This window comes from Stegostoma tigrinum, chromosome 26 (assembly GCF_030684315.1).
Source record: "Stegostoma tigrinum isolate sSteTig4 chromosome 26, sSteTig4.hap1, whole genome shotgun sequence".
Classification (NCBI taxonomy): Eukaryota; Metazoa; Chordata; class Chondrichthyes; order Orectolobiformes; family Stegostomatidae; genus Stegostoma; species Stegostoma tigrinum.
Genome location: NC_081379.1, coordinates 11852270 through 11865612, shown reverse-complemented (window position 1 = coordinate 11865612; position 13343 = coordinate 11852270). Strand labels below are relative to the sequence as shown.

The 13343-nt window shown below is 40.2% G+C and overlaps 1 protein-coding gene across 2 annotated transcripts in view; it reads left to right on the top strand.

The window, feature by feature from the left end:
* Positions 1-13151, top strand: part of acacb (acetyl-CoA carboxylase beta) — a 117397-nt gene extending 104246 nt beyond the window's left edge. For both annotated transcript variants that reach the window (XM_048555998.2, XM_048555999.2), the window contains 6 exons: positions 649-826; positions 2535-2647; positions 2760-2914; positions 4119-4289; positions 10241-10377; positions 11725-13151. In XM_048555998.2, the coding sequence (XP_048411955.1) occupies positions 649-826; positions 2535-2647; positions 2760-2914; positions 4119-4289; positions 10241-10377; positions 11725-11851 (881 nt within the window). In that variant the 3' untranslated portion in view covers positions 11852-13151. The remainder of the gene's footprint in view (positions 1-648; positions 827-2534; positions 2648-2759; positions 2915-4118; positions 4290-10240; positions 10378-11724) is intronic.
* Positions 13152-13343: the final 192 nt, after the last annotated feature.

The window sequence follows — 13343 nt, the reverse complement described above, 5'->3', positions numbered from 1 at the left end:
TTCAAGTGCTGAACAGACATTACATAATAATCAGTAATGTACTGAGTGACACATTCCCCATATAGTAAGGACGGCAAATACCCTGAGGAAAGAGATTAAAAAAATGTTTTAAAAGGGAACAGCATTCTGAATGACTTTAATCATTATCATAAGTTCCAATTCATCTGCCTTATTTGCTGTTAATACTTCACTTCCCACCAGACATTGTATTTATACACGGAAAGAAGTTTAGCACACAGAAACTGGATTTCAGCACAAGCAGTCTGTCTGAGCATTTGCCTTCCATGTGAGCAAATAATTCTACAAATATTTACAGAAAGAAATGTGTGAATTAATCAGCAACAAAAAGACATAAAAGACAAAAGAGAAAGGAGACTGGGTATTTCACAATGTGGTGAAATCTTGTGCATGGTTTTATCTGTGAAGATTGTAGTGTGTAATTAGAAAAGTGGGTAATTGAGTAGTCTGTTTCTGGGGCACAACTCCGCTTTACAAAATGAAATTCCTCTACTTCTTTTCATTTTCCTAAAATGCAACAGAATCTTGACAGATCCTAAGGAGAAAGACTATACGTATCTGCCCTTCTACCGAGTTCATGAAGAATCCAAAATGGACTGTCAGAATTCCTTTCTTGCTTTTTTCCATTAGATATGTATGATCAGGTTCTGAAGTTTGGTGCCAGTATCGTAGATAGTTTAAGGGAGTTCCAGCAGCCTGTGCTCGTTTACATCCCACCTCATGCTGAACTCCGAGGTGGCTCGTGGGCAGTAATTGATCCTACAATCAATCCACTTTACATAGAACTCTATGCGGATCAAGAAAGCAGGTACTGATTAAAGAATATTTACAAACTCCATTGTCAGGTAAATGTACTATGCCCCCACCAAAATATCTGCATGATACTAAGACAATTTAAATATTTTTCTCCTCTCATCTATTCATTTGGCTAATATCACCTGAAGTATTGAAACCAAGAAAGTGCAAGCAGGAGTAGGCCATTCAGCCCTTTGAGGCTGCTGCACTATTCAGTGTGATCATGGCCGATCATCCAACTCAGTACTCTGTTTCTGTTTTCTCCCCATACCATTTGGTCTCTTTAGCCCTAAGAACTGTTTCTAATTCTTCCTTTAAACATTCAGTGTTTTGGCTTCAACCACTTTCTGTGGCAGAGAATTCCTCAGGCTCAACCGCTCTCTGGGTGAAGAAGTTTCTCCTCTTCTCACTCCTACATGGCCTTCTCTGAATCCTTGTACTGTAACCCCAGACTCTGAACTCCCTGTTCATCAAGAACATCCTTCCTGCATTTACCCTGTCTAGCCCTTTTAGAATTTTATAGGTTTCTTTGACGTCACCCCCCCACCCCACCTCATTCTCCTAAACTTGAGTGAATATATCCTAACCAGTCTAGACTCTTCATGCGTCAGTTTTACCATCTCAGTCATCAGCTGGTAAATATTTGTTGCAGTCCTTTCATTGTTAGAACAGCCATATCACCAAGGTATCTGTACAATTGCAGCAAGACATTCCTGTTCCTGTACTCGAATCCCACATCTTTGAAGGCCATTTGCATAATTGCCAATTTTCAGTTGGATAAATGGGAGACAGTTACATTACAGTAATGTCTCCGGACTAGTGATCCAGAAGCTGAAGATAATTTTCTGGAGCTATGGGTTCAGATTCCAGCTCAGCAGCTGGCAGACCATGATTTTATCATTGTTGTAAAAATCCAATTGGTTCACTGATGTCCTCTGGGAAACAAAATCGACTGTCCTTACCTGGTCTGGCCTACGTGCAACTCCAGACAAACAACAGTATGGTTGATCCTTAACTTCCATCTGAAACAATCTAGCAACCACTCAATTTAAGGGAAATTGGAGATGGACGACAGGAAGGAGATCAAAACTGTACACAGTACTCCAGTGTGGTCTCACTAAGGCCTTGTACAATTTCAGCAAGACATTCCTGCTCATAAACTTTCCAGTGATGCCTATACACCTGAAAGAATAAAGGCGAACATCAATCTACAGTATGTAGTTCAGCTGGTGGGGCAGCGTAGTGTCTTGTTTCACAAGGCACAGTAGGCCATGAAATTAAAAAGCACGTGCTTTATTATTATAAAGCATACAATACGATCGATGATGACACTGTGGGATAGTGCAAATTGGGTGATAGCAATTTGGCAGCCATATTGCATCTCTTTTATTTCCAACAACTGTGTGGAACTGCATCCAAATGAAGACTGTGTGCCTGCACTAAGGGTAGGAAGTTGGCAAGAGGAAAATAATGATTGAGTAAAACCAATTGTTTGGGTGCAGATTGTATGTGGGGGTCGTGCTTTATACTGGAGAATTCAAAAAGGTTGAGTGGGCTTTGAAGAACGAGATTTCTCCTGAAAGGGAGAGGTAGCATTTTAATATTTATTTTGTTGCAGACACAGATTTGACACCCCAATCAAAATAACTTATTGATTTTTACTATGATTGACCATGAAACCTAGAAATTCTAGAGAATTTTCTCATATCCTCACGCCTCAGGGGTGGTGTGCTGGAGCCTGAAGGCACTGTGGAGATCAAGTTCAGGCGGAAAGACTTGGTGAAGACAATGAGGAGAATTGACACCATTTATTCCGGCCTTGCTGACCAGTTGGGTAAGGAAAATGCAAACGCTGTTATCAAAGTTTCTCCATTTTAAATATGTGCACCCCTCCCTGTCTGTGCTATAACTTGATCCGCTGACCTGTGCTTGCTCAATCTTTGTAGGTTCCCTGGAACTTTCTCAGAAAATCAGGAAGGAGTTAGAAGCCAAATTGAAAGCTCGAGAAGAGTTCCTGCTTCCAATTTACCACCAAGTGGCCACCCAATTTGCCAATCTTCATGATACACCTGGCCGGATGCAGGAGAAGGGAGTTATTACGGTTAAAGAGAATTTCACCTTCATCCTCTTGATCTTTTGCAGGGCACCTAGTTAGAAAGTGGGGTAGAATATGGTTTAACAGACATGATTTATTTTATGATGAGGTCTTCATCCCCACTTGCCTGTGGGTCAGGGATATTATGACAGCAAGGCATTTCCTGGTAAGACAAGCTGGGAGCTGTGGTTTGTGGGTGGAAGACAGGGTTGGAGTGGAGGGCACACTTAGTATCTGATACCGCCTATAGGATGACATCCTGACCTTGACCATGAAATTTGGAAGCCCCTGGGAAAATGCAGATCTTCAGTTGATTGTTCAGCATTTTTGGGTCTCTATCATGTTAAGCCTTCCAAGAAAGGTATAGGCAGCCCCGGGATGTAAATGAGTTTCATTCTTCAGTCTAACACAAGTCAATTTGTACGTGTGTCAGAACACAATGCAGGACGATTTAAAATAGCTGTTTGTAAGTACAACGAAATATTTGAATAATGAAACTTCAGGCTTAATATTGATGCTTCCCTATATGGGATTGCATTGGTAAGTACAAGCTTTTGTAAGTTGAACATTTATAAATCAGGGATGGTTTGTAGGCAGTGACTGTATGAGAAGGGAAAACTACCTCAGTGAAAGGCTGAAAGGTAACGCATACATAACGCATCAGGACTGCACTAAAAATCTTTAATAGGTTGTAGCTTGTAAAATCTTGCTGGTTCAGAGATTGATTATATTGAAGTTTCACCATTCATTAATATTCTTGCACCTTTGTAAAGTTACATTGCTTTGGCTGGGTAAGGATTATTTGTGATGGTTAGATAATTCCTCTGATGCAAACTGAACTTCTTCACTTCATGTGAAATAAGATTACAGCTCGACATTGCATGTTACATATTTTGCACTGTTCTTTATCGTACCCATCCTAATCTAAGACTCAAGGTTGTGCTTGATAGTTCTAAAGGCATTCCCTATTTCTGCTGTTGTTAGGTAACACGGGAAGAGGTGCCCAAAGAAAGCTTGGCGTTTTGGTTTGGGTATGGGGATGTTTGGAAGGAAGACATAATGGGATGTGCCTGTAACTTCCACAGTTCGCTCTTTATTTTTGCCTTCACTAAAGGGATGATTAGTAGCAAAAGGGTATCCTCTGTAGCATAGTTCCCAATGCTGCTATCAAACTTATTTGGATCCTAATGTAGCATTTGTTCTGATTCAGGATATCCTCGAGTGGAAGACTGTGCGCTCATTCTTCTACTGGCGTCTCCGCCGTTTGCTGCTTGAAGAAATGGTGAAACAAGAAATTATAAAAGTCAATCCAGAGCTGAGTGATGGCCATATTCAGTCAATGCTGCGGAGGTGGTTTGTAGAGACAGAAGGAACTGTCAAGGTCAGTGGAGATGAGATGGCACTGCTAATATGAAGTTATTATCAGCCCAGTCTTTTTAAATTTAAAATTTGTTATGGTGGTGAGATTTCAGCAATTTGAATCTGTCTTGTGTCCAGCATGCACATGAACACACGCTAGTTCTGTTTCATGGATTTATATAGAAATTACAACATTGAGACAGTAATCTCTGCTTTGATGTTTAATTCAAAACATGCAATAGCCCTAAACCCACATGGCTGCTCTAATCTACCATTTTATCTCCTTTCTCCTTGAAGCATCAATAAAAAAAGTTAAAGGCTGGGAAGGGCTCTGCAGAAGTTATATAAGTTTCCAAAACAAGTAATAGGACAGAGTAGAGAAATGATCAGGAATTTTACTTCAGGCACAGCAGGTAAGGGGACATCTTTGGGAAGTTGGGGGGGTGGTGTAGTTAATGCAGGACTGTCGGTGTTGTGCTTAAATGCACACTACACAAAACAAACATTAGCTTGTAGCGCAGATTGAAATTGGTAGGAGCAATGTTGTGGCTATCACAGAGACATGGCTGCAAGGGGATCAGGGCTGGGAACTAAGCATCCAAGAGTACACATCCTATTGAAAGGACAGGGTCATGGGTATGGATGCAGGATTGCCTTGTTAGCAAGAAAGTAAATTAATAATGAGAAGTAACATGGAGTAAGAAGGCATAGAATCTGTGCGGATAGAGATGAGGAACAGAAAAGGATGAAAAAACATGATGTGAGTTGCGTACAGGCCTCCCAGCAGTGGCCGGGATGAGGGGCAGCAAATAAATCGGGAAATAGAAAAGGCACATAAGAAATGCACCACACTATTAACAATAATCATGGGGGCCTTCAATATGCTCGTACTTTGGGAAAATTAGGGTGATAATGGATCTCAAAGAAAGTAATTCATGGAATGTCTATGAGGTGATTTTTTTTTGGAGCAGCTCATGGTAGTGCCCACTAGAATATCAGCCATTCTGGATATAGTGATGTGTAATGACGCAGACTTGATTAGGGAGCTTAAGTTGAAGGAACCCCTGGAGGCAGTGACCCTAATATGAAAGAATTCACCTTGCAGTTTGAGAGGGAAAGGCCAGAATCAGATGTAATGGTATAATAATTGAGGAAAGGTCACTGTAAAGACATAAGGAAGGAGCTGGCCAGAGTTGGTTGGAAGGGAAGCCTAACAGAGAAGACAATGGAGCAGCAATGGTAGGAGTTTTTCAAGTAATTCGGGAGGTACGGCAGAAATTCATCCTAAGGAATAAGCAACATACTAAGGGAAGGATAAAGCATCCATGGCTGACACGGGAAGCCAGGGACAGCATAAAAGCAAAAGATAATGTGGTGAAGATTCGTGGGAAGCCAGAAGATTGCAAAGTTTTTAAAAAACCAGCACAGGATAACTTAAAAAACACAATCAGGGAGGAGAAGGTGAAATATGAGAGTAAGCTAGCAAGTGTCTTTTTTAAGATCTCTAAAAGGTAAGAGAGAGGCAAGAATTGACATTGGATTGCTGAAAAATGAGGCTGGAGACGTAGTAATGGGGAACAAAGAAATGGCGAAGAAACTGGTTAGATACTTTGGTTTTCACATTGGAAGACATAAGCAGCATACCAGAAGTTCAAGAGAGTCAGGGGGCAGCAGTGAATGTGGTAGCATCATTAGGGAGAATGTGCTGGGGAAACTGAATGGTCTGAAGATGGAAAAATCACTCAGACCAGATAGACTACACCCATGAGTTCTGAAGGAGATAGCTGAGGGGTTGTAGAGACATTGGTAGTGATCTTGAAGGAATCATTAGAGGACTGAAAAATGGCTAATGTAGCACCCCTGTTTAAGAAGTGAGGGAAGCAGAACACCGGAAACTGTAGGCCAGTTAACCAGATTTCAGGTCATTAATAAGATTTTAGGTCAATTCAGTTTGAGATTATGAATATTAGGAAGTGCGTGCTAAAATAGGGCTGACTCAGCACACCTTCATCAGGGGGAGGTCATGCCTGATAAAGTTGTTAGAATTCTTTGAGAAGGTAACAAGCAGGTTCGACAAAGGACGTGATCTATTTGGATTTCTAGAAGGCCTTTGACAAGGTGTCACACAGGATAACACTAAACTAGATAAGAACCCTTGCTGCCAGGGAGGCTGCAGAAAGACTTAGACATGCTAGACAAGTGGACAAAGAAGTGCCAATGGAATACAATGTTGGAAACTGTGAGGTTATATACTTTGGTAAGAAGATTAGGGACATAGACTACTTTCTAAAAAGGGAAAGGCTTTGAAAATCTGAAGCACAAAAGGATTTGGGAGTCCTAGCTCAGGATTCTCTTAAGATTAGCATACAGGTTCAGTTGGTGGTTAGCAAGTAAAATGCAATGTTAGCATTCATTTCAAGAGGGCTGGAATGGAAGAGCAGAAATGTACAACTGTTATAAGGCTGTGGTCAGACTGCATTTGTAATATTGTGAGCAGACTTAGGCCCCATATCTAGGGAAGGATGTGCTGATGTTGGGGGTGGGGGGGGTGTCCAGAGTAGGTTTACAAAAATGATCCAGGGGACAAATGATTTGTCATATGAGGAGCAGTTGAGGACTCTAGGTCTATACTCAATGAAGATTAGAAGAATGAGGCAGGATCTGATTGAAACTTACGGAACACTGAGAGGTCTGGATAGAGTGGACGTAAAGAAGATGTTTCCAATAGTAGCAGAGGCTAGGATCCGAGGACACACCCTAGAGTGAAGGGATGACCCTTTAGAACTGAGGTGAGAAGGAATTTCTGTGTTAATCTGTGGAACTCATTGCCACAGAGGGCTGAAGAGGCTGTATCATTGAGTGTATTTAAGACAGAGATAGGTTCTTGATCGGTAAGGGGGATGAAGGGTTATGGGGCAGGCAAATAGGGTTGCAAATCATATCAGCAGTGATCAAATGGTGGAGCTGACTCGATGGGCCAAATGACTTAATTCTTCTCTTATATCTTATAGCCTTAACTTGATTTCTGTTTCAAATACTGGCTCCAGTGATACAATCTACAGCCTGCCTTCAAAACCTTCGCTCTCTCTGCCCCTGATAGGAGAATCCTCTATTACCATTATTCTTTTGAATCTTGCCAAACCCCACTTAACAGAAGATTCATTCTTGGTGCCTAAGACTTGGCTGTCACTTCTGTTTTACTCTGAGAGACTATACCTCCAACAGTGCCCTTTCTAAACTAATCCCATCTACTTGCACATGGTCCATAGCCTTCTATTCTGTGCTTGTTGATGTATCTGTCTAAATGCCTTTTAAAATTTGCTGTCATTTTTGCTTCGGTCACCTCTTCTGGCAGTGTGTTCCTGGCACCTACTACCCTGTGTAAAAAAAAACTTGCTTCACATGTCTTCTTTAAACGTTCCCCCTCTCTCATTAAATCTGTGCCCCCCCACCCCCGGAAGAAGACTCCAATTGTCCAACCTATCCATGTCTGTCTTAATTTTATATACTTCTATCAAGTCATCCCTCAACCCCCACACACTCGTGAAAACAATCCAGATTTGTCCATTCCCTCCTTGTAGCTATACACTCCAATCTGGTAAACCTCTTCTGTACCCTCTGCAAAGTCACCACATCCTTCCTATCGTACAATGACTAGAACTGTGCACAGTGCTCCAAATGTGGCCTGAACCAAATCTTATACAGTTGCAACATGACTTGCCAACTTTGAATTGCCAAATATTAACTTTCAATATTCAATTAAATGAAGATAATTGTGGAGTAGTGTTTTTGTGACTGAAGGTCTGTGACCAGTGGTGATCCGCTAGGATCAGTGCTGGGACCACTGTTGGTTGTAATAAATATATATAAATGATTTGGATGAAGGCAATCATACCATATGCCTTCGTTCCCACCTTATCTACTTGTACTGCACTTTCAGAGAGCTATGGACTTGGATGCCAAGATCCGTCTGCATATCAATGCTTCTCAGGGTTCTGGCCATTTGCAAAATACTTTCGTCTTGCAGTTGACCTCCCAAAATGCATCACTTCACACTTGTTCAAATTAAACTCTTCCTGCTATTCCTGTGTACAACTTTTCAGCCAATCAGTATCCTGCTGCATCCTTTGATATCTGTCCACACTATCCACAACTCCACCAATTTTCATGTCAACTGCAAACTTACTAATCAGACCACTGACATTTTCATTCAAATCACTTATATACATTACAAACAACAGAGGTCCCAGCATCGATCCCAGTAGAGCACAACTGGTCACAGACCTCCTGTCAAAAAAAGTCCCTTCACAACTACACTTGGTGAAATTAATGTAGACAACATCCACTTGATGAATACCAGTGTGAAGTACTCATTAAAGACCTCACCCCACTTCCTCTGGCCCAAAACACAAATTCCTTCCTTTTTTTATAAGTGGACCTGCCCTTTCCCTAGTTACCCTCTTCCTCCTAGTACACATATGAAATGTCTTGGGGTTCTCCTTGATCCTGTTTGCCAATGACATTTCATGACTCCTTCCAGTCCTTGTAATTTTTTAAAATGTTTTTTCTGTTTCCTTTATACTGCTCAAGAGTCTTGTTTGATTTCTGTTTTCTATACCTTACATACACTTGCTTTTACTTATTAACTAGACTTGGAACATCTCTCCTCATTCAAGGTTCCCAAATCTTGCCATCCTTACCTTTCTCCTCATAGGAGCATGCTGGTCCTGAACTCTGGTCAACTGGCTTTTAAAAGATTCTCACATGTCATACAGTTGCTCCCAATCCAATTTTTCCAGTTCCTGCTTAATAATGTTGTAAATAGCCTTCTCCCAACATGGAATGGAGAATGTTTGAGACTGAGATTTTTGCATCATTTAGGATAAAAGTTGACAGATAGTCAAAACAAATGATGTTGAGTTAGGAAGTGAGAGCAATTGCTCTAGTGTATAGCTGACACCTGCACAATGGGTTAAACAGCTACATTTTGTACTGTAAACAAGTGTGCTCATAGGAATGAGCAATAAATAAATTTTGAAGATCAAATTCAATCAGGAGATTTATTCAAATAAATGTTCTCATTTTTTTTAACACATTCTAGATGTAATGTGTTGTATTTGTGTGTAGAAGACAACAGAGCTTAAACTGCCGCCAATCATCACCGCCTCAACAGGATGTGACATTTTAGCCACATGACTTTTCGTCAGTCTAGAAGCAGCAGGTGTAAGACTCGGGAAAGCTAACGTTTTGGGTCTGGATCCTTCTTCAGAAATGTAGAAGAAGGATCCAGACCTGAAACAGCAGCTTTCCTGCTCCTCTGATGCTGCCTGGCCATTGTGTTCACCCAGCTCCGCACCTTGTTATCTCAGACTCCAGCATCGGCAGTTCCTAATATCCCCCAGGTGTAAGAGTCAGATGGGCTATACACTAGCTTTCCAGTGAATATTATTTGTATATGTATATAGTCTAATCTTTATATAAAGAACGCACATTATTGATTTACCAATCTATGTCTTATGATTGGTGCATTGACATAGAAGACCTCACTACTAGTTGCCTCGTTATGGAATGATTTGGAAAAATGAGTAAACTTGTCTGTAAGAGCATTTTGGGTCCTGTAAAAGGACAATTTATTTAACTTATGGGTTAAGGAGTTGGAAATAGATAAAGCTGGGTTCCCATCTAGGCTGTGCATATGCATGTGATGAAGTTTGCTTGTAATAAGGTTTTGAAGGGTAACTACTACTCCAAATACAGAGATTATAATGGAAACTTGTTTATTGCTTTGATATGGTTAACAATACAAAGGAAACCTGTTTCCTTGAGTTGTGTCGTGAATTTAGTCAGGAAATTTACACAACCAGTTGCTATAATCATACAAAATAGAATAACCGCATCAGTATTATGATCATGTTTCTTCCAAATGCCATTGTCCGTCTGATTTTTATTAGATCTTCTTGCTTATCTGTGCAGGCGTACCTGTGGGATAACAATCAGAAAGTAGTGGAATGGTTGGAAAAACATCTTAATGATGAGGATGATACTCGCTCTGTAATACGAGAGAACATCAAATATCTGAAACGTGATTATGCAACAAAACACATTCGCAGGTAGGTGCACTTATAAGTGCCAGCACAGCAGCAAAGGTCCTTGGTGGTGTAAAGTATCTTTGACTTGAAGGCCGGGTGATATAATTGATAATAATACTGTGCAAGTGTTTAAAACTAATCCTAACCCTGATTTCTCTGCTGTGTGACAGTCAAGAAAGTACAATAGGTTTCCTCTGGACTTGAATAGCAGTTCCCATTGGTAAGCCAATTTATCCCATGGACAGATAAGGGAGACTGTGAGGTTTTCATAATTGTTATGATTCAGTCACTGAAGATAGAGAATTGCAGTCAGTCCAGCTGCTGCATTCCAATTGTTATGGTCCTTATCTTTCCCTTACTGCCTCTGCTAAGAACCCTGATATCGGAGATCCCATAGGTGTTCGTTGGTTTGTCTATAGGTTTTGTTATTGAAAGTGAAGTGGGTGGTAAGGCATAGGTCCACTAGCTTGATAATGTTGTCTTTGCTGATGAGGTTGGGGGTGTCTGGTGTATGTTGATTAGGACAATATACCATCCTAGGACAAGCCAAACAGAGACACGCACGAGAATTCCTAGAAGCATGGCATTCCAACTGGAACTCCATCAACAAACACATTGATTTGGAGCCCATCTACTACCCTCTGAGAGAAAGAACAGGAAATGACATCACCAACATAGGAAATGACATCAACACAAGAAATGACATCACCAGCCCAAGGAAACCTAAACATAGAAATAGAATGCAGGACATAACACCAGCGCTTCACCGGAGGCTCACTGATGATGTTACCTAGAATGATGACGAAACGTCTGAAAACAAACCTTTCAGCTCAGCGAGCAAACTTACATCCAGAATTTAGGATATGTGGTTCGCATGGATGAGCTGGACCAAAGGGTCTGTTTCCATGTTTTACATCTGTATGACTAAGTAGAACTGTATATCTAAACTGCTGGAATATAAATCAGAGGAAGTAGTGATCAAACCGTACATTATCACTAAAGCACCAAAGGGACATTCAAGTGTTGCACCCTAGAGCTAGGGTGTGGATTAAGAGTAAAAATTGGAGAGACTTATAGTTTTTAGTTTTTAAAGGGAATTTTTGAAAGAAGATCATTTGGAAGTATTCAAAATAATCAAGAAAGTGGGAAAGGCAGAACTGAATTATTCTTAATTGTAAGAATAAGACAGGTTCAAAGTACTAAAGGTAAATTTTGACCTGTGTTAAACTTATCCCAAGTATCTAAAGAGCTCAAAGAGTTCTTCTCTCCATTTTTCCATTAATGAACAGGTAAGATGAAAAAAGAATTGAGATAATTCAACTAAAACTTAATGTATTAAATGTTTGTTTCTGTTGTTTCCACTTTAAGCTTGGTTCAGGCAAATCCAGAGGTTGCAATGGACTGCATTATCCACATGATGCAACAAATCACCCCAGCCCAGCGCACACAGATCACTCATCTCTTAACAACCATGGATGGCCCAGCATCGCCGTGAGTGAATAAAACCCAACAGATGTTTTACTTTAGGGAGATCTGAATAACATGCACGCCTCACCATCATATTAAAAATGCTGAGGAACAATGCCTTTCTCCAGCACGTGTTGCTGGCATGCCAATATGAAGACCCTCAAATAGATAGTAGTAGAAAAACAGTTATTTGTCTTCGTCACACCAAGTGCCTAAGCAGTTCTTCCTGGCTGTGTATAACAGTGCACCAAAGCAGGAGTTTACCTTTGGACAGGATGTTTAAATTTGCTACATGCTTATATTCCAGTGAAATCCAGTCACATGTAACCTTCAAGCATGATCCTCCAATCCTCAGCATTGTATGTTAATTCAGCAAGTAGTGCAGGTATAAGCTACAGAACATTTTTCCCTAAATGTCATCCGAGAACGTTAAATTCTTCACTGAACTTCGCAGGAGCCTGCTAATGTCTGTTGGATTTTTCTTCAGATGTCTTTGCCTGGGAAGTGCAATTCACAGATCATGTATCGCACAGAAGTTAAGCCAAAATAATCTTTAAAACACTTATTATGTACTAATTGTGATGACTGAAATGAAGCTCCGGCAGTCTTGGCTGGTAGACTTTGATCTTATGCAAAAACATTACTACAACGTGTTATATGGTGGGGATCACATACTGTTAATATCTGTATTTCCCAAGAGGCTAATAAGATTGACGTTCACAGTACAAGATGAAACCTGTCGCAGTGAATATAATCTTTGTGACTCTCAAATGGTTTCAAAACCATTGATGAATTAAATAATTCTTTAAGAACTTCTGCACTTCTGAACTGTTGCAAATAAAATCAGTTTTGCAGATGAACTAGCTACAGTGACTTCTATCCAAGTGTTATCTGAGGAGCCATGTATAGCCTGGGAGTATTTGTTACCCATCTATCCTTCATTCAACACCTTCAGTTGTTCAATCCACCTCTGGTCTTTCATTCACCAGGGAGTTGTTAACAAGCTTGAGACTGTTCCACGTTTTCCTTTTCAACAAGGGATTGCTTTTTCATCTTCTTTATGGTAGATGGAAAACAGCAACAGGTCCTGAATCACCTTTTGAATCAAGACCAGTAGCTGACAGCTCCCTGAATGGAGAATCAAAGATGAAACCCATATTCCATCTTTCTGGTGCATTGTATTGCTAAAATTGATCCCCAAGACATAGCTTAAAAAACTGGTGAGTTTATTGCAGACTACACATACCATCCGTCAATAATGCCTACTGGTAAGTTATGGAAGTGTTAATTATTGCTTTTTTTTAATTAAAATTCTGTTCTAAAATTTATGTTGACTCGCGAATGTATTTGGTGTTATCCTTTTATTTGGGGTCATAATTGCTTTGTGTTCACTTTTTCTGTAGAGAACTTGGTCAAAAAAAAAATCAAGCATCATAAATTGCTAGAATTCATCTGCGGTCTTTGCTTTAAAGTAACAACTGATTTCATACACATTAAAAATTTTGGAGTTATTCATTGTA